The sequence below is a fragment of the Temnothorax longispinosus genome, chromosome 11 (assembly GCF_030848805.1).
Source record: "Temnothorax longispinosus isolate EJ_2023e chromosome 11, Tlon_JGU_v1, whole genome shotgun sequence".
NCBI lineage: Eukaryota > Metazoa > Arthropoda > Insecta > Hymenoptera > Formicidae > Temnothorax > Temnothorax longispinosus.
Genome location: NC_092368.1, coordinates 16,275,908 through 16,296,487, shown reverse-complemented (window position 1 = coordinate 16,296,487; position 20,580 = coordinate 16,275,908). Strand labels below are relative to the sequence as shown.

General features: G+C 39.1%; 2 protein-coding genes across 7 annotated transcripts; one reads left to right on the top strand and one right to left on the bottom strand.

Annotated features, from left to right (window-relative positions):
* The first annotated feature begins 2,123 nt into the window (after positions 1–2,123).
* On the top strand, positions 2,124–7,006 carry LOC139821980 (cysteine sulfinic acid decarboxylase-like). Its single transcript, XM_071793455.1, has 5 exons — positions 2,124–2,485; positions 4,148–4,542; positions 5,040–5,503; positions 6,090–6,427; positions 6,712–7,006. Exons 1-5 carry the CDS (start codon positions 2,192–2,194, stop codon positions 6,883–6,885), a joined length of 1,665 nt encoding a protein of 554 aa, XP_071649556.1. The 5' UTR covers positions 2,124–2,191; the 3' UTR covers positions 6,886–7,006.
* Positions 7,007–7,369: 363 nt separating this feature from the next.
* LOC139821979 (alanine aminotransferase 1-like) lies at positions 7,370–19,401 on the bottom strand. Of its 6 annotated transcripts, none has more exons than XM_071793449.1 (7): positions 19,343–19,401; positions 14,032–14,468; positions 13,334–13,825; positions 10,858–11,190; positions 9,442–9,886; positions 8,092–8,360; positions 7,370–8,022 (listed from the first exon to the last, which is right to left on the bottom strand). In XM_071793449.1, the coding sequence occupies exons 3-7, from the start codon at positions 13,691–13,693 to the stop codon at positions 7,744–7,746; spliced, it is 1,686 nt and encodes a 561-aa protein (XP_071649550.1). In that variant the 5' UTR covers positions 13,694–13,825; positions 14,032–14,468; positions 19,343–19,401; the 3' UTR covers positions 7,370–7,743. The 6 variants fall into 6 exon arrangements, with proteins under 6 accessions (XP_071649550.1, XP_071649555.1, XP_071649549.1 ...); XM_071793454.1 differs by having other exon boundaries at positions 14,378–14,468; positions 19,343–19,380; XM_071793448.1 differs by lacking the exon at positions 19,343–19,401 and adding an exon at positions 15,598–15,708.
* Positions 19,402–20,580: the final 1,179 nt, after the last annotated feature.

The following is a 20,580-nucleotide window of genomic DNA, read 5'->3' as shown; positions in this document are numbered from 1 at the left end:
CGTATACTATAGATTTTCAGTACTGAAAGTTGCTGACAGTGAATTTCGGAATGCAGCCTACATAAAAATAAAATTGCAAAGAAAACATTAATTTCTGATTTTTCTGACAAAATATATGAATATTCGCGGCGATGATCCATAAAATTACTCATTGTTTACATGACATGTTAAACATAATTTATCTACATATCGATGTAGATTATATTTTACACGTAAACGCTCAGCTCTGAATAATAAAAATTTGATTTTTCCTCCCTTCCCCCTTCACGTTAACGGTTCTTATTGCACGCGCGCACGCGCGCACGCACGCACACACACACACACACACACACACACGTTTAGCGCGGTTTTTATCATCCGTAAAAACGTGATCTAATTTTATGGACGACGCGACGGTTCTCTATATCTATTTATCAACGTAGCCGCGGATACGTTGATCTCCGTAGTAATTTTTTTCTGATTTTTTTCTCCCTCTATCCTTTCTATACGATAAAGCGGAACTAAAGAGAACCGAGCTAAACGCTTAAAACGTTTATCAAATTAATGGCAAGAATTTGTTGCCTTTCTATCAACATATTACATTTTAGATGATATTCGAACAATCCGGAATCTCATAAGATTGAAAATTAATGTTGGAAATATATTTAAATTTTTAAAACTTTAATTTAAAAAGATATTTTTTAATAAGGCAGGGAAATATCAAAGTAATTAATTTTGAGTATATACAATCTCTAGAGTGATATGTGATCAAGAAAGATCGATAAAATTATAAAAATAATATCAAAAGATCTTAAAATCTAACATACAAACGATACGTTACTTGCGTAAATGAACACACTTTTTATTTATAAAAAAATTATTAAGAAATCGAAGAATTCGACAGACATTAGGCAGAAGTTAGCGGACTTGACATATGAAATAAGTGTCGTGTTAAACTTTTGTCCCGCCTACAGCTTGCAAACATAATAAGAAACTAATAAACAGTAATAATTTAACGCAGCAAAAAACCGATTATGGCACACAATATTGCTTGCGAAATTACAGCAACGTTAAAAATTTTCGTTTCTCTAAAAGATTGCAACGTAATTAACGTTTGTATGCAAGGACGTGGCTTTTTTTACAGTACGAACGAAACAATGTTTGCCGACATAAAATAAATATATACATATACTTATATAAATATGCGATGTTAACGAATCGAATCGGGGCCATGCATCCTGTAAGGAGGCACCTGCAAAGTATAGCATACTTTGACATTATAGAAGCGACAATCACACTATTGCAGATGAAAGTGACGTCAGAGGATGAATCACCGATTGGAAAGCCGAAAGGAAAATGGTAGACAGTCTACCGTAGACTTTCCTTCTACCCTTATCCTTCTTCGTCACATGTGAAGGAAAAGTCGCCGTCTAATTGTGTTCGCGAGCATTTCTCGGTGTCTTGATAAAGCAACCGCAACTCTTTTACGAGTTTTACCAATAATTGTGAACCTCGCGCGTCCTTGGCTCCGTGCGTACGTGCGAACGAGAACGGGGTTCGCTAGAATGCGAACGCGAGCTATTGTTATTTTGCAACGGCGCGAGCGTTTAACGCGACTCGAAGGCTGCTCCTTGCGATTCCACTTTTCCCCCGTCACGGTCACGACTGTCACGAGAGATCGCGATATTATTGCACGGCCTCTCATTGACGCATATAAATGATGAATGTTTAATATTAATTAATCCCGTTAATTGCCCGGACTCGTTACATATATATAAATATAAATTCTTCATTAATATAGATATTTTTGACGTGATATTTATTAAATCCTTGGATGACCCGGCGGGGACATTTCCCGGATGAATCATCCGGCTCGGCGGTTATCTTGATCGGCGCTCTCGATATACAAATTGTAATTCTGACGTAATTTCCGATGAGAGGGAATCGCCGCTGCACCCGGCAGCTTTTCTTCCGGGGATTTCCAGACTCCCAGATTCTCTGAACTCGATCGGAATGAAGCGCTCGCCCGTGAGAGCGCGACGATGAACGAACACAGGGAAAACGCAAGCGGTTAGCGGAAACGCTTCGCGGGAAAGAGCCGGAGGGTACTGGAGGGAGACGTCCTTGGTTGACGCAGTCAACGTTAATACGTATAAAGGATACCGTCCTCGTCGCCGCGGGTACAGACCAAGTCGGGCCGAGCTTGACAGTCATGCCCGTTAACGAGGATACCTCTAACGACCCCACATTGGCGCGGACGAAACTCGGGAGGGCCGGTGATCCACCCGCGGGATCCCGGCGGAAGATGTCCGGGGAACGTCCGCAGGTGGATCTACCGGACTCCTCGTCAACCCCGGCTCTTCCGGCTCTCCCGGCTCTCGCTAACGGCACTGAGGAACGAAGGGCAGCCGAGAAACGGGACTTCCGCAGCATGCCGCGTCGAGACGCTCATGAGAAGCTCTTCAGGGACTTCTTCGAGCTCGTGTTGCAGCGTGCGGTGTTCCAGGTAAGGCCAAAACTTAAAAAAAGGATATATTTATTTTATTCTTTTATTTAAGCACAATAATCCTAATTGAATGAGACAATATTAATTTTATATTAATTTTGTAAATATGTAGGATGTTGGAAATTCCGAATAGAATTTATGCGCAAGTTTGTTAAATAAATAATAAAAAAATTAGGAAAGAAAGACAAAGACTTAACACTGGTATAGAATAAAATATTACGTTGTTCTACGTTTTTGCTAATTTATATATATTAATTTATATTATATTTATATATAATTAACTTATATTAATTTATATCGTTAAATTTTTAATTTATATTAAATATATGTTATATATGTATATATAGAAAATATCTATGTTTAGGTATATTTTTGTATTACCTACATATATATATTTTTTTATTCTATATAATTTTTTCCTATAAAGATTTATTCTATAAAATTTAATTTGAATGCACATCTGCTCCGCATCTAATAATAATATTATTCCCTTCTATTCTGCCTACTTGAATTTACATATCTGTCTCTATAGAGAACGCTATCACTTATTGGATTGATGCTATCACGTGTTATCATTATTCTATTGCAGTGATATCAAAAGCGGTATCACGAATGCGCGATTTCGCAATGTTGCAAGAGAGAAGTGAGAATCTCTGGAAAATTACACTTTCTGGATACCTACCAGATTTTTGCTTATAATGACCATAAATGCGTTAATAGCCAGTACAGATCCTTAATATAGCCAATACGGATGTCACATGATTGACGCGCAATTAACGTTGCATTTTTATGCTAATGCCATTCCATTCATCACAAATACGACGGAATTTACATCGTTTAGCGAGTATAATAGCGGTATTAGTAGCAAATTGCAGTAACAACGAATGACTTGGCGGCAATTAAATCGCCAGTATTGATCTCATTATCATGCCGTGCTCCTTGGCAAATCAGACGCAAATCACATATAAAGTTGACCAGGGACACGTGAGAAAAAACGTAATCCTTAGCGAGAACGCATTGTCTCGCGTTCCTCGAGAAATCCAGCGTATTCTGCGAATTCGTAATTCTGTTAAATTTCTTGTATTTTCTTTGTTATTATAATTTTTTAGACATTTCACGTGATTATAAACATCAGACTAAAGTACTATTAAAGTAAAACTCACCTAAGATTAAACGACGAACAAGATTTCACTATCCATTTCGCAGAAAGCGGCGTCGTTTCGATCTTTAATATAATTCAGGAGCTATATTTCAATATTTTCGAAAGTTAAATCCGAATTACACTAAGAACTCGTCGGTATAAATACATTGCGAAACTGCACTATCCTTCATAATATTTAGACTCTTGAAATTAAGGATGATCTTGGAAATTTTTTATTGATTTTTTTTATCGCTAAAAGAGTCATCAGAGTTAATAGTTATAACAAACAGCAGGATAGTTTGCGTGAAAAGAAAATCATGTCGATTTACAATATTTACATCCGTCCACAAGAATTGAGAGACAAAGAGCGATTATTTTTGAAAATCCAGCCCGGACCGTAAATGGCATTTTCTCTAATTGATTGTGTATCCATACATCAATCCTGTTTCACTTATTTTATTATTGTTTAACATATTTTTTATCCGTATGTTATATATTATGCTTTGTATGTGTGTGTACAGTCCACCTCCGGAGAGAATCGTGTGGTCGAATGGGTGGATCCTCGCGACCTGCGCTCCGTAGTCGATCTCTCGTTGACAGCCGAGGGTGTCAGCCACGAGGAGCTGTTGACGCTGACGAGCGACATCATCAAGTACAGCGTGAAGACGGGCCACCCGCACTTCGTCAACCAGCTGTTCTCGAGTCTGGACCCGTACGGGCTGCTGGGTCAGTGGTTGACCGACGCACTCAATCCGTCCGTTTATACCTACGAGGTATCCCCGGTGTTCTCCCTGATGGAAGAGGACGTGCTGCGGGAGATGCGCGCCGTCATCGGCTGGCACAGCGGCGAGGGCCTCTTCTGTCCCGGCGGCTCCATGGCGAACGGATACGCCATCAACCTGGCGCGTCACCATAGGTGATTATTTACCGGTTACTTTTCAAGGTATATTACTAGGAAATCTATTATATTTTATTATATTTATATTTATATTTATCTATTTATATTTATCTATTTATATTTATATTTATCTATTATATTTATATATATATCTTTGTTATATATATACACTGTTAAATATTGAACGAAATTTAAATTAATACCTTGAGTTAAATAACATTTGATTATTTTTAACTACCATGCATGTGCGCCAAAATTTATTATTTTAACTCAAAACAGTAGGTATTATTTTAACACTTCATTGGTTAATTAAATTAATGACATATACCTATTGAGTAAAAGCAGTGGCGACCTATATGTAGGAATAGTTAAAAATGACTCAAATTGAGTATAATTTGACACTACGAATTTAACAGTGTAGGTATATAGTTCTTTTTCTTCATTTAAATTATTGTCATCGTCGCTTGTCATCGTCAAGACTAAACGCGAATAAAGTGGGTCGTCATTAATTTCAGATACCCGAACCTGAAGCAATCCGGATTATCGCAGATGCCGCGGCTGGTGGTGTTCACGTCGGAGGACGCGCACTACTCCGTGAAGAAGCTCGCCGCGTTGCTGGGCATCGGCTATGACAATGTGTACCTGGTCAAAGTCGACTCCTGCGGCAAGATGGTGGTCTCCGACCTGGAGGCGCAGATCGCCCGAGCCGTCGAGGAGGACACCGTGCCGCTCATGGTGTCCGCCACCGCTGGTACCACCGTGATAGGCGCGTTTGATCCCCTCAGGGAGATCGCGGAGGTCTGCAAGAAGCACGGACTGTGGTTCCATGTGGATGCCGCGTGGGGCGGCGGTGCACTCGTTTCCGGGACGTACCGCGGCCTCCTGAACGGCGTCCAACTCGCCGACTCCGTCACCTGGAACCCTCACAAGCTGCTCGCCGCGCCGCAGCAGTGTTCCACCCTGCTGCTCCGTCACGAAGGTCTCCTATTTACCCTTATATTTTTTTTCTTATTTTTCGTATATATACTTGTATCTCTTCATTTTTATTTATTTTATTTAATATATAGAAAAGATAATTCTTTTTTGCAGTTGTTTCAATTTGTGCTAAGAGATATCTATCTCTTAACATTACAACAATCTTATATCTAAAGGAGGGTCCACATTATCGAGCAGAACCGCGAGCCGAACTTCGCCGCGAACCGACATTGTCGAGCCGACAAAGTTCGGCTCGATAATGTGGACGCATGATCGGTTCGCGGCGAAGTTCGGCTCGCGGTTTTGCTCGATAATGTGGACCCTCCTTTACAGAATTAAAATATTTAATATACAATATATATGTCAATTTTAATATTAATTAATTAATTTATACATTAAGCATTTGATACAATTTTATTATTCATTATTAAATCATAATTTTTTTTGTCAATTACTTTTAAGCGTAATCGAAGAGAAATATAATTAAAATAGCAAAAAAAAAACTATTTATCTCAGGATATCTTTTTTTATATAATTTAAATTATGATATTGCGTAAGTGATATCTCGTATAACGGAGTTTCACCCTTAGGTTTGTTGCAAGCGGCGCACGGTTGCGGAGCGAGCTACCTTTTCCAGAACGACAAGTTCTACGACGCGTCGTTCGACTGCGGTGACCGGCACGTGCAGTGCGGCCGCCGCGCTGACGTTGTCAAGTTCTGGTACATGTGGAAGGCAAAGGGCACACGCGGCCTCGAGGCCCACGTCGACCGCGTGTTCGCGCTCTCGCGCCACTTTGCCGATCTCATCAGGACGCGCGACGGCTGGCGCCTGCTCGTCGAGCCGGAGTGCACAAATGTTTGCTTCCGCTACGTTCCGCCGTTAAAGAGGCACCTGGTCGGCCAGGAACTCGATCAGGCACTCCACAAGGTGCACAGCACTCGAATCTACTTGATCTGAACGCGTTTTTGTAACGATGCTTAGATGTAAAGCGATGAATTCAAAAAATTAAGCAAATTATTTTGTTAAGTTCTATTTGGAATGACGAGATAATGAATCTAAACGTTCTGATTTTCCACATTGTTGATTGAAGTATTCATTTCCAATTGTGTTATTTTTTTAGCTCTCGCATTTCGAATTTTTAATTTATTTCGTTCTATCTTGCTAGTTTTCTCCGTGTATCTTAATTTTATTTCGACAAAATTTCGTTGCAGATCGCGCCGATGATCAAGGAACGCATGGTCCGAGCCGGAACGATGCTGATTACGTATCAAACGTTGAGAGATATGCCGAACTTCTTTAGAATGGTGCTGCAGAACTCGGGGCTAACTGAGGCCGACATGAAGTTCTTCGTCGACGAGATAGAAAGGCTCGCTGCGGATCTTTGATTAATTTAAATAGCAAATATTGTACATAGCGATGTAGAATGTGTATGTATGTATTATTATTATTATTATTGTAAGAGATAGTTGCACTTGGTAAATCAACGTGACCGTTGAAAGAAAACGATCAATGACGTCTTTCTTTTTCCTACTCAATTTTAATTTATGCGCAACGCATTCAATTTTAATTATATATTATAGTCTTCTGCATTCCTTTTACATCAAGGCAAAATTAATTCTTTATTATTTTCCTCCTCTTCAAAACTCTTTCATATACCTCTGCGAATTAACAGTAATCAATTTAGAACTTATACATTTAGAGCAAGCGAGTGAAAGAGAGAAGATATTGTACGCACAACAAAATTTCATTCTGTACATGTGTTGTAGAGTTGCAAATGATAAAGAAAGTATAATACTTTAGAGAAGAAATTATAATTAGAAATTGAGTTGGGAAAGACCAAGGAATTGCGTGAGAAAAAAAAACGGCAGCCTGCCTGCAACAATATTTAATCTTTTTTCTTGTTGACTATTACATAATATCGATTGTTGTTGGCATAACAATAATTACCAGATATTTACAAATATTCTTCAGCAATGATTTACATTTACATTTACATACAACAAAATGTAAAGTTTTTTGACGATTTCTACACAACTCAATAACAACGTCGTATGCGATAACTGGTCTCTCAGTAATGAGTTATTAATCGTAATAAAAATAATTTACGTTTGCGATGCGTTTGGACTGGCAATCAGTCCTCACGCAGATATGCACAGCCTCACAATATGCACAGGCGATCATTCGTTATTAATTCCTATTTCTATTCTATATAATCTCAATTTTTCCAAATGGAAATTTATTATTTAACTATATTCCTTAAGGAATTTGATGTGGAATTGCTTCAGTGCTTCGAGCATTGTTTTGATTTTTTCCTTTTGCGGCAGTATCGTGGTCCGGAAATGGTATGTGCCAGGTAGCTGGCCGAAGCCCGAACCTGGGATCACGCAGATCCCAGTGTTCTCTAACAGTTGGAACGCATAAAAGACGTCTGGTTCCTGCTTCTTCGCTCGCGCCGCCTCAATCGCCTTCGGTGGCAGCTCGAAGCGCGGGAACACGTACATCGCACCCATCGGCGGATTTGCCTGAAAAAAAGGCAAAGACATTGTAGAAATAATCGTACGCAGCTTTTGTTCTCACGAAAGGACAGTCACCTTATATCCTGGAATACTATTGAGTGTATCGACGACGAGCTGCGATCTCTCTGCCAAGGAGCGCAGCGTTTCCTTCTTCTCCTTCTGGAATTGCTCATACGATGGCTCATTCGGTCGCGGAGGATTCGTCACAACGCCCATTACGACCTGACCGAGCACGGTAGGACACAGCATCGCGGAGATCGACTTCAACAGCACTTTCATCACTTCCGGATCCATGTTGATGATCTCGCCGTAACCGCCGCGGATTCCGCACTCGCCCATATACCCTAAAAATAAAAATATGTTAGCACGAAATTTTCCGAGAAAGAAATCTATTCATGAATTCTTAACTTGAAAACCAAGATTTAATGTCTTCTCAAATCAAATATCGATGTTCAATATTTCAATTAAAAGAATAAACTCGTGAATGTATAATTTAACCCTTTGACTGTCAATGACGGAAACTCCACACACAAAATTGGCCCGGGACTGTTCATGACGGAAAAATCCGCACATTTAAGAAAACATACTTTTAACGGAGCAATTGGAATAGATTTGAATTTAGCAACCCCAATATCTATATGTTTTTGGGATTGCTGAATTCAAATCTGAAATCAAAGTTGCGAAATTTAAAATGGCGGATCTAATATGGTGGACTGAAAATGCAAAAAATTGTTCGATTTGCGTAAAAATTTATATTAAAAAGTTTTTGAAAAACCGCTGATTTTAAATTCAACAATTTAAAACGACAAATTTAATATGATGTAAAAAATTCAAAATAAGATTTAATTGCATAAAAAGTTTTTTTAAAAGTTTTTGAAGCGGCTGATTCCGTTTTTTAAATTAAAATGTATTAATAATTTAAAATAATGGATTTATATTATGACGGCCAAATAATTTAAAATATCGCTCAGTTTGCATAAAAATTAATTTAAAAGAATTTTTATAAACGTTTCCGTTTTAAATTTTAAAATTTTAACCTCAAATTTTTAGACTTAAAAAAACCCAGAAAGCACCTTTTTTATAATTTTATTTACTCTTTTGTTAAAACCATTTTTGGCCCACAAGTATTTTTTTCGCCTAACAGCCAAGGGGTTAAGAATTCAATGTCCCTTATGCCAGTATTTATAGTCGGTTCTTATATTTAAAACCATCTTCAGTACAATCTTAGGATGTCATTAACCAATCACAGAACTGTATTAGCATCTTAAAATATTATACTTAAGACGGTCTTGAAATAAGATCTGACTATACCTATATGAATATACCGGCCATAAATTGCCAAAAAATGTAACATTTTAAATAAATTGCTTTTTGTGACTCCTAACGAGTTATTATATTCCTGATTCCATATCTTTTCTCACGCACCTTTCGAGATTGACATAAACGACGCGAGTTCCATCTTCGAATACGGCTCGCCCATCTCTGTCATGACTTTCTTGAAGGAATGGAACGCACTGTCCTTGTCGTATATGTTGTCCTGATAGACCTCGTCGGCCAGCAAGAACAGATGATTCTTATAAGCGAACTGGATGACGTCTTCGATGTTTTTACGAGTCAATACTTGACCAGTCGGATTACCAGGATTGATCACTACTAACACTCGAGGATTACACGTATCCTTGACCTCTCTTAGAGCTCGTTCCAGCTCGTTGATCTGCAGCGACCACTTGTTGTCTTCATCCAAATAGTATCCAATCTGGGCGAGACCGAACTCCGTCAGAGTTGCTGAGTACAAAGGATATTGCGGAATCGGGATCAGCACGCCGGATGGCTTGCCATTGATCCTTTCGTTGAATAACTTCAGGAATGACTGGAAAGGAAAAATTCGAAATCAGACAAGGATGCGATAAAGAAAGAAAAAATATAACACTAATAGCTAGTATCGCATCAGTCTGTCTAAAATACTAAAATTTGCCAATTTTAATCTTATATACCGCGTATTATATAAAACTCTCTATAATACATGTATATGTAATAATATATACAAGGTTTCCTAATAAGTGGGAAGTATTACAGTGATGAATTTAGGATAAAAAAAATTAAAAAAGTTTACATAAACATATATCCTATTTGACCTTTGTTTCCGAGTTATAAAACCATATTTCTGTGCTCCAGTAATTTACAGCTGCTTACCTTCATACGAAGTGCTCGAAATGGTCATATTTGGTTTGTATTTGTAAACAGTACTCAATATCTCCTAAATATTTCCCAACTTTGTTGACTTCACAAATTCTATTGAATAAATTATTAAGTGCTTCTAGCAAGAAAACAATCTGAAGTGCGTAAACTCAATTAATAGAATGTGTGAAATCAACAAGGTCGGGAAATATTGCAAAGATATTGAATATTGTTTACAAATACGAACTGAATGTGGTCATTTCGAGCATCTAGAACGTTAAGCAGCTCCATATTACTGGAGTACAAACATGTAGTACAAACATGGAGTACAAACTATAACCCGTAAACAAGGTAAAATACTTGTTGATGAACTTTTTTCATTGTTTTTGTGTCCTGAATCTACCACTGCAATAATTCCCACTTATTAGGAAACACCCTGTATGTGCTATTCTCATAAAATAACTTTTTATTCTTGTTACATAGAAAAAAATAGTAATAAGATTGCAAAACTTTTCAACTTTTTCTTTACTTAAAATTATTTCTTACTTTTACATCTGTCAATCTATTTTTCAGAATATTACTAAATGATTAGATTATTTCCAAATGATTGCTTCCAATTTTGAATAACGAAAAGACAAAAAAAGATGCTTCGAGTCTGCGTACCTTGATACCGTCGGAAGCGCCGTTCGAGAGAATGATATTGTGGTAATCGCAGGGGATACCGCCATCGCGTTCCTGGATATAGCGTGCAATATCTTTGCGAATAATCTCGATGCCGGCCGATTCCGAGTACGAGCCCACGCTGCCGCCCTTGCAGCCTTCCAGGACCATCTGGGCGCGAGCCTTCACATCCTCCGGGTAACTTGGATCGTTCAACAGATCCGGCGAAACCGTTAGAGTGAGTACTTGCCGCAGGAACGAAATGGGTTGCTGACCCATCGCATGGGCATCGCCCACATTCGCTTTAATCACCTCTTTAAAAGGTTTTTTAATACCCTACAAAGAGAAATGATCTCAAATTCAATCGCAATCCTCGTATTTATTTTTCAAACATTTCCAAATGGCTATAAGCTACACTCTACTACACAAATCGGATTTTTGTTGAAACGGAAGGTGAAATTTTATTATTTATTATTCGAATCTTTAAAGCGAAAATGCGATTCTTATTTCCAATCGCTTATATATACAATTCAAATAACTATTTATATTTTTCAGCTGTTGTTTCTGAGAAAAATCGATACCTCAATATATATATTGATTCATTAATAAATTAAGTAAAATAATATTTCTAACAAAAAAATACCAAATATTTTTGTATGCGTAATATACCAAAAAATAGAGACTGTCTTTGTTAGAGGAAACAATTACATCCTTTTAAACTGGGTAATAAACTTTGCACTATGAAACTACGTCACCGACGAGCGTTACGCAATTGTATGTAAAACCGACGCGAGAAACGCGAGAACACGTACGCATAGTAATATATGCATATTATTCATCGCATAATCGCATTGGTGAATAAAACGAGTATCTTTTTTTCCCAACAAACCGGCTGTTCGCATTCGTGAGAAATTGATATTCCTATTTTTAAAATGCATCTTCTTTTTACGTGAATGCACATAAAAAGAAGTCTTTCCGAGACCCTGAGTCACCTGGATGCTCCAAAATCAACGGAATCAGAACCGTGCGTCTTAAGCATACGTCTCTAAAGAAGTGTGTTTATTTCGAATACACTCTGTATATCCGTAAACGACATAGAACAGTTTCAGAAACTCGAGAAGCGGAAGTCGTTTACGAGGATACGTTATTCTGGGAGATAAAAGCGCGTGTATCTCATCCCTCTCGCCTTCGACATTCTCGATTTCAGTAGATGTATCTTTTTCAATAATTGATTTCTGCATTTTGTTTTCCATGGGTGTGCAGTACGTGCGTTCCTGCTAGCAATGGCGTAGCCGTATATCCTGAGTTAGATAACGTGATAAGAGGCTACCATATGTGTCCAGTCCGTATATGTATATATATATATCATCGAAATAAAAAGAAAAGCCGTTCGCTCGTGGCAATCAACGTCGTTACGTTCTCATGTTCTCACGTTCGGCGATACGAAAGTCTGAAAACCGTCATATCACCGATTGTAATGTTACATGGAATAATATGTTGACTACAATTATGCGTCAAAGCGCACGTTAAGTTTAAATTGCTTCCACCAATTTAGACGTTCTACTGTAATTGTCTAAATTCAATTATTTGTACGAGAGATAAATTAGATGAATACTTACAATTAGATGTAAGTAACTTCGTCCTATTAAGTACGTTCTATTTTTTTTTATTTACTTATTACATACTTAACTGATTTCTTATAGTCTTTTAATATGCTAATTTATTACACGGCTTATTTTTAGAATAGACAAGTCACTAATCCATATATCTCTAACAAAATATAAATAACATCCGAAATATTTTTTCACAGCTTTAACAGCACGATTTTGCATTTAAAAGCGTGGGTTTAAGATTGAGATTTCGAACAACAGACTCTCTAATTTTAACATCGCCTTTTTTATTAATCATTAATTTCCGGTTAGTTCTTGCTCAATGTCAAGAATCCCGTCAAATATATCTAGCGTTATCTTTCGGCTTTATTTACGTTTTCTTTCTCGGGAACGCGCTTATCTTTTATCTCTCGCGTGTGGGGAATACCTAATAAAGCGCAATTTTGAAATAAAACGTATCCTCCGCTCGTGCTCATCCGAGCTCGATTCGCACTTCAAGTTAGAGTTTCAATTAGCGATTAATATTTCCCTCCTCTTCCTCCTCTTCTTCTCCCCCTCCTTCATCTTTGATACTTGGCGTTTCACCATGACAACCTCGCGTCTGCCACCGCGAGCCCATCCCTCTCCCATCCCTCTCTTTCTTTCGTTCACATTCATTCCGTTTACATTCGATGTAACTTATAACTCATGTAACTAACCCGCTGCGCGCCCGCGTTCCATGCACTCTGCTATATATATTTGCCGCTATAAAATCGCGCCTTTTTTTTTTACTCGCGCTCAGCGGGGATTTTCACTCTCTAGCCCTGGAGTGCAGGCATATCGTCCTTGGACGACTCGCTGGCTCCAGTTTGGCTTGTCCTGATCCTTACCTTTTTCAGCTCCTTCTCGATCTCTAGCGCCCTAAGGAGCAGCGGTCCGCGCACCGCGTACTCCATCTTGCGCAGGTTCTCGAAGACGTTGTCCGGGGTGAGGACCTTGCCGCGCGAACTCGCCGCGGCGACCGCCGCCGCACTCGATGCCATGTCGCGACACTGAATAACCGGCAGGAGTGGCTGGACTAGCATCGGCATGGAGGACACCGGCACCGGCACGTCCGCCATCCCTACCCCTCGTCCAATCAGCGCCCCGCCACCGCTACCGGCACTCTGTCTCGCCGTCGCCGCCGCCGTCATCGTCTTCGTCGGCCATCCGCCGGCGATCACGGCGTTCCGCAGACACGCGTGCGACATGTTTAGTTACCCTCCTCGTTCTCTTTCTCGTCCTTCTGTTCCTCTCCCTCTCTCTTTCTCTTTTCCACCAGCGAAAGAGGACCCGCGGCGCCGCGCTCTTTCTCTCTGTCACTTTCTCTCTCTTTCTCTTGCCTGTCAAGAGTGTCAAGATGAAGTCCAATCGAGCGGATATTACGCTGGATTACGCGGAACAGGCGGATCACCAATCACGGGACCGTTCCGACGGAATCTTGAGAAGAGTTCTATCCAGAACGATCCCGATTGGTGTGATACGCTCGTTCCGCTTTCGCGTAATCTTCGGCTGACAATGAGGCGGCTCGATTGGACTTCATCCTCACTCGTTAACGCGTACAGCTTTCACTCCTTCCGTTCGCGTTTTCCGCGTGGCCGATCCTTCCGTTCCTCGACTCCGCGTCGAAACGACGAGTGGCGGAATCGAGGAGAGTCGAACGAGAATCGTCGACGCGGAAATCGCACACATGCACGCATGCAACACCACGTTGTCGACTCCCGGAGCGATCGCCGCGGGGCGCGGACAGTGGCGGACAGCGCGGACTGAGTGCGGATGAGGGGTGGCGGGGAGGAAAGTGGTGAAGAACGCGGTGGGAAAGGGGAGGAGGGTCGGGCCAGCGATGCTGACGGCGGTGACGAAGTTCGAATAGTTCGATCCAAGTGCCACGCCACCTGGAAACGTCGACGTCGACGTTGATGATCCGGGCAACGGAGGACGACCCGCGCGAATACGAAACAAGCCGGCTGGAGCGACTCGCTGTCCCTGCAAAAGAAATCCCAGTCAGAAATGATTGGTTGAATCAACGTCGATTTGACGTTGACGCGTCGATGAATGACACCGATGTCGAATACTGCGTTGACACTTTTGCCATTTATTCCGACCTCATTATAGTTTTATTTTTATCAGAGATGTGCGAAGTGTGCAAACACTGCGAACTATTCGAATACAAATCGGGTGAGATTCGATTCGATTCGACATCAAAAATCCTTGATTTGCACATAAGTTTTTATATTAATCAAGCAATTACGAATATTTCTATAAGAGTCTTATTAGAGTCAATTATATGTCGAATCGACGTAAAATTAAAATAGAGAGTATATATAATTTTATATATTCAAACAGTGTACGTCTTTCGCACGTTATTCATATGGAATGAAAAAATCGATAAGTAGCCAAACCGAAGACCGATCGTTTTACGAAGGTTCGCGCGATCGTCAAAGCTGTCTATGGGAGCTTTCCAGCAAGCGACACAAGTCGACACAAGTGTCATTTTGTCTCTGTTACTCATTGCCAAAAAAGAAAGATAGAACGACGTTTGTGTCGACTTGTGTCGCTTACTGGAAAGCTCCCCATGGCTGCATTCCAATATTCATTGCAAGTACTGAAAATCTATAACTTACGTAACGTACTGATAGTGAATATCGGAACGCAGCCTATGCAATGCAGTATCAATTTTACGATCGTCTATTATGATCGTGTGATGTGTACGCACATTTATGACATCTACGATAACGTTCGATTTATATTTAACACTATAATATATACGCTTCCATTGCTATCATTTGCGTTCGGTCGTTCACGCGAGCGATAATTGCGAGGAAAAAAAAAATGCAATTTCGCAGCAATATACAAGATTGTTATTTCGTAAATATGTGTGCTTATTTTAGGAACGTTTATAACAAATCATGAGTGTAATATATATTTTGTGGGCTAGATTAGAGATTTATTCCGTTTAGATGTAGAGAAAGATATTTTCTTGGGACCTTTCAACTTTCGTTTTTTCTTCGATAAATAACATAAGGTCAAATGGAACTGTGTCACTACACACATTTTTGTGAAAAACATTTCACGCGGCAAACGTTTTCGCAAACATATTTCTCGCGATAATTACCGCAAGTCCAAAATGATATTGCCAGAAGATTACGCCAGCCGGTTTTCGCAGTGGCGCGGAAAGTATGAAATGACTTTCGCGACGGCACTAAATCGCCTCTCCGAAGATCAGCTTGAAGTAAGCGAACGAGCGAGCGATCCGCGAAGCGCGCATGCGCGCGCGCACATTTCTCGCTTCTTCCGCGAATCGGAAATCGATAACACCGAACTATAGATTCCTCGGGATTAACTTGGACAACAAACTTACTGGAAAGCCCCACATGAAATATTTAAAAAATAAAGGCAGACGAATCGCCAGCATTCTAACGATGTTGGCGGGAACAAAATGGGGATCTCACCCACAATTACTACTCTCATTATATCGAGCAGTTTTTAGAGGGGCAATTGAGTACGGCGCCGTCGTCTTTCAGCTCAAAGGAAACAAACAACTCTTTTTGGCTCTCCAGCGCCTTCAGTGGAAGTTGATCCGCAATGCCATGGGTTACCGTGTCTCAACATATCAACCCCCATCAACGTAATTTTGGACGAAGCCAAAGAACCACCCTTAATCCAACGCTTTTCTTACCTTATTCACAACTATTTAGTAAAATGTTTTTCTTGTAGATTTAACCCGGTCATCGACAGTCTCGAGAATGTTTAATTTGGTACGATTGGTAATGTCAAACGATCGAAAGCATGCCGCGCAATCCCCATTTTCAGGTCGTATCTGGCAGTCAAAAATATTCGAGGCACTATGCACCGTTCTGTATATTTCCCATTCTTTTCATACCCTTTCCTTTCACTTACCTATCAACCTGAATTGATACCTTTCTACCTACCAAATAGTGATTCTGTATCCGCGGAGGAAGTTTAGAAATCATTTTGCACCTCACATTGCTGACTCAATTACATTTTATACAGATAGGTCTAAACTTGATACAGGAGCTGTGGGAGCGAGTGTTTACTCTCCGGACCTGCCCATTGAAATTTGCTGTAAGCTGTAAGCCCCTGACGTTTCCACTAGCTTTCACAGCAGAGGCCTGGGCGATCTACAAAACCTTGTTCATCATTCACCAGTTACAAATTCCTTCAACAGTCATATTCTCCGATTGCAGTAGCGTACTGCAAACGATTACATCACACAACATAACACACAATAATTACACCATCTCACTCATTCGCAATATGTACTATAGAGCGGTCACGGAGGGCTCAAAAATCAAGGTAGCCTGGATTCCATCGCAAAAGGGGATTACGGGTAACGAGCGAGCGGAGACTCTCGCTAAGAGAGCCGCTATAAAAGGCAAAAAAACCAGCTGTAAGGTTCCCTACATCGATCTTTATCATAGGTCTAAATCTATCTTAAAAAGAAGATACCAAACTTATTTAGAAAACGCAGCAATGACCAAGGATACTTTCTACCACACCCATTATCATACCAATAGTGTCAAGCCTTGGTTCTCTCGGGTTCTACCGTCTTCCTCTTAATAGATCACAAATAGTCGTCACCACGAGCCGTCTCCGCAGCGATCACTACAATTTAAATCAAAAGCCTATTTCGGAAAAATATTATCGATTCCCCGAGTTGCCTTTGTGGTGATCCCTATCAGGATGCAGACCACGTAATATTTAACTGTATTTTAACCCGTGACCAAACGACACCACTTTATAAATATCTTCAAGAAATATTTCCAACTTATTTCACGGACATCTTTCCACTTCTCAAAAATCCGCCCTCAGTTATGTCGCTTAATACTCGCATTTTTCAGTTCATGTAATCTTTATGTTTAAAGATTCCCGCCTTACTCTACCTCCTTTACATATAAACAGCTTTTGCTATCTGCCGAGTTCACTTTTGGAGAATTGTATAATGGCCGATGCTAACCGATAGGGTATAGATGTGCCAAAACAAGACGAAGAAGAAGGGAATCGATAATCACCCACGGAATCGGTGACTCTTGAAGCGAATTCGAGAGGCGGAAGAGTGGCATTAAAATTATAATTTGTTAAATTCATTTTGGACGCAAGATTGCGTTTAAAATAGACCTTGCCATTCACAAATTTGCGTTTTCCTTCTACTCCTTCTATCCCTCAATCTTGCGCTGTTCTCGAGGCTGTTCTCTTATCTAGTGATTTCTATATCCAATTAAATGCATGCATATATGTTAAATCCAATTTTTTCCAATGATCATAGAAATAAGAGACGCATGCAATAATATGACGAGAGAGTATGACAAATGTAAATAGCGACAGAAAATGCGTAGACAAGAAGTCTACATATATTCTCTTTCCAACTGCACTTTTTTGCATTTTTTTCTATAATCATTCCTTTATCTCTTAACACTTGTAATGCTATCCCATTTTGTATTAACGATGTCGGCCATCGAAAACATTTTAATTATTATCAAAAAGATGTCGCAAAGAAAAATGACATTTTTCAACGATTTAAGATACCGACGGAAAAATACAATTAACATATTCGAGTGCAAAAATATTAAATAAAAATAATATGAAAATATATTTTAAAAATTTCTTTTTTTCGTGCATTTCTTATCTATGTGAAAGCAAATTTTTAACAGCTTTTAACAGAAAATACAATACTGTAACTTTGACAATATTATATATAACATTTTTTAAAAATATATCTTTTAAAATTGATAAACATTTTCTAAAACAAAAATGGATAACAGAAGCTTCAATTGTATAATGATAAGCGTCTTATGTCTATTATTACTAGTTCCTAAGATACAGTGTTTAGAAAAAGTAGTATGGAAAAATTTTATAATGTCTAATTTTTTAATCAGATACAATAAGTTATTAGCAGTTGTTCTATTAAACACGTCAGTTAAATTACTTTATTAAAAACTTAATAAATCAAATTGCTACTGTTATTTTATACCTAAAAAAATATATTGTTCCCCTATTTAAAACTTTAAACCTTGTTTTCTCTGAATTTATAATAATAGAGATATGATCTTTTACCTCGAAAACGTAAAGATATATATTTTTTTGGAAACTTTTTATTATATAATACATACATGTGTACATATACGATATCATACACGTACGTTATTTATATACTTAGTTTATTTCTTTGACCTTTTAAGATTTTTATGGTACACATTTCGCATGTAAAAAAAATAAACGTACAGTAACGTACATAACAAAGCAGGAAAGAATCAGACCTCGCGCTAATGCAATCGAGATCGTCATTGAGAACCTTCAAATGAAATGATCTGCGAGGTCACGATCGTTATTGTACTATGAACCTCAAGCAGTCGCGCCGCTTAATAAGTAAAATTATGAACCGATAGCCATGCACACGCCCCTGCGCGACCTTATCTCCCGTCTGATTGACAAAAGCCGCGAATATTAATCGCGAATAACAAGACGCGCTACGCCTCGTCATCGCCCGTGACAAAAATAATCTGCCGCGACGATATCGTGCGTCGGGTCGCCAAACCGTTTCCGACAAACGAGCGTATCCGCCGATCGCCAACGCGTGCGTCGATTAACGATTAAGCACGTTCCCGGCCGGACACTTCGAATGCGCCAGTCGATCTTTTGACCGATATATGGCGGGCATCCATGACTAGATCTTATATTTAAGATTGTTCGAAACCTCGGACAGTCTCAAGATTCCGTCCAACAAATGAAACGACCGTGTAACATTTCGAGCTATGAATAATTCCGTACATAATGCGTCGCGCGAAATATTCGTCGCAAAGGGCGGTCGAAGGGTTCGCACGGCCCGAAGAGTGACTCACCCTTCTTCTCGACGAATTTCTCGCTCTCGGCCGCTCTCACACACTAACGAGACTGTCGCGATTCCGCATTTTCCGTATATCGCTCCTATCCTATCATATTTTTAGCGAGCGCATTATGTAAGTGCACGTGGGTAAGCAGGTAGTCGGGGGTATATCATCTCCCTCATCGGCTGAAACAATCCATGGCATTTATGCAACGCTTTTATAAAATGAGAAACGACATAGCTGGAAGTTCGATCCCGATCGATAATATGTTCTTTTAACGCGCAACACATCGTCCACATCGATGTAATGAACTTTGACTCGAGAAAACGCCTCAGATTGACCACGAAAGCTCGAGTCACTTTTTTTCTTTATCAGAAACTTGATAAGATTACTCTTTTTAATTTTTAATATTAATATATTTTAATATCATATTTCAATATAAGCGTCACGCAAGAATGCCGTTAAGATTCATTTGAAATTGTAGAATTAAAGAATAAAATTTTGTTATATCAGAATAATTTACGAAAAATTGTTCATTTTTATTTCATTATACTTGCGATTTAAAAAATTAATTGTGACAAAAAGATTGGGAAAAAAAATATTGGAACCGCTCTCAAGCCTCCGTATAGGAAGATAAGATAATCGAAGTTGAATTTATCTTTGATAAAATTAATAATGCGCACAAATTAATATAAGCTTCCTCCTTTTTGCCAACGGTAAGTAAAGAAGGTGGACGATAGTGAATGTAAAATACGAAAGATAGCGACACTTGTCTAATTATTGTCTTTAGTTGCAGGATGGGCTTGTTCCTATAATGTCATCACTTAATAATTTTCACTTATTTTTTCAATAAAAAAGCATCTTCAGTAGGAAAATGTTTTTTGTTGTGATTTTAGACACCAGCTGGGTAGAACTAATTCAAGGCTACGTCTACTGTCTTTTGCAGAAAAAATCTCTCTCTCTCTAATCGCGGTACGTTTAACAAAAGTACTGCGTGAACGAGAATTAAATCGTATTATTAAAAGCGTCATAAAAGCGAACGAGACTGCCTGTTTACTTCCACTTTCCGCATTTAAAATGAAGTAAAAGCGTGTATTTTTAGTTTTTATGATGCGAAAAAGAAGCGATAAAAATGCGGCCGAATCGAAGCGAACCTAAAGATAACAAAAAATGTGGATGTGCAGCCTTCGTATCTTCAAAATAAACTTTGATAACTTAATTATTTTTAATATATGTATACAATACACAATACA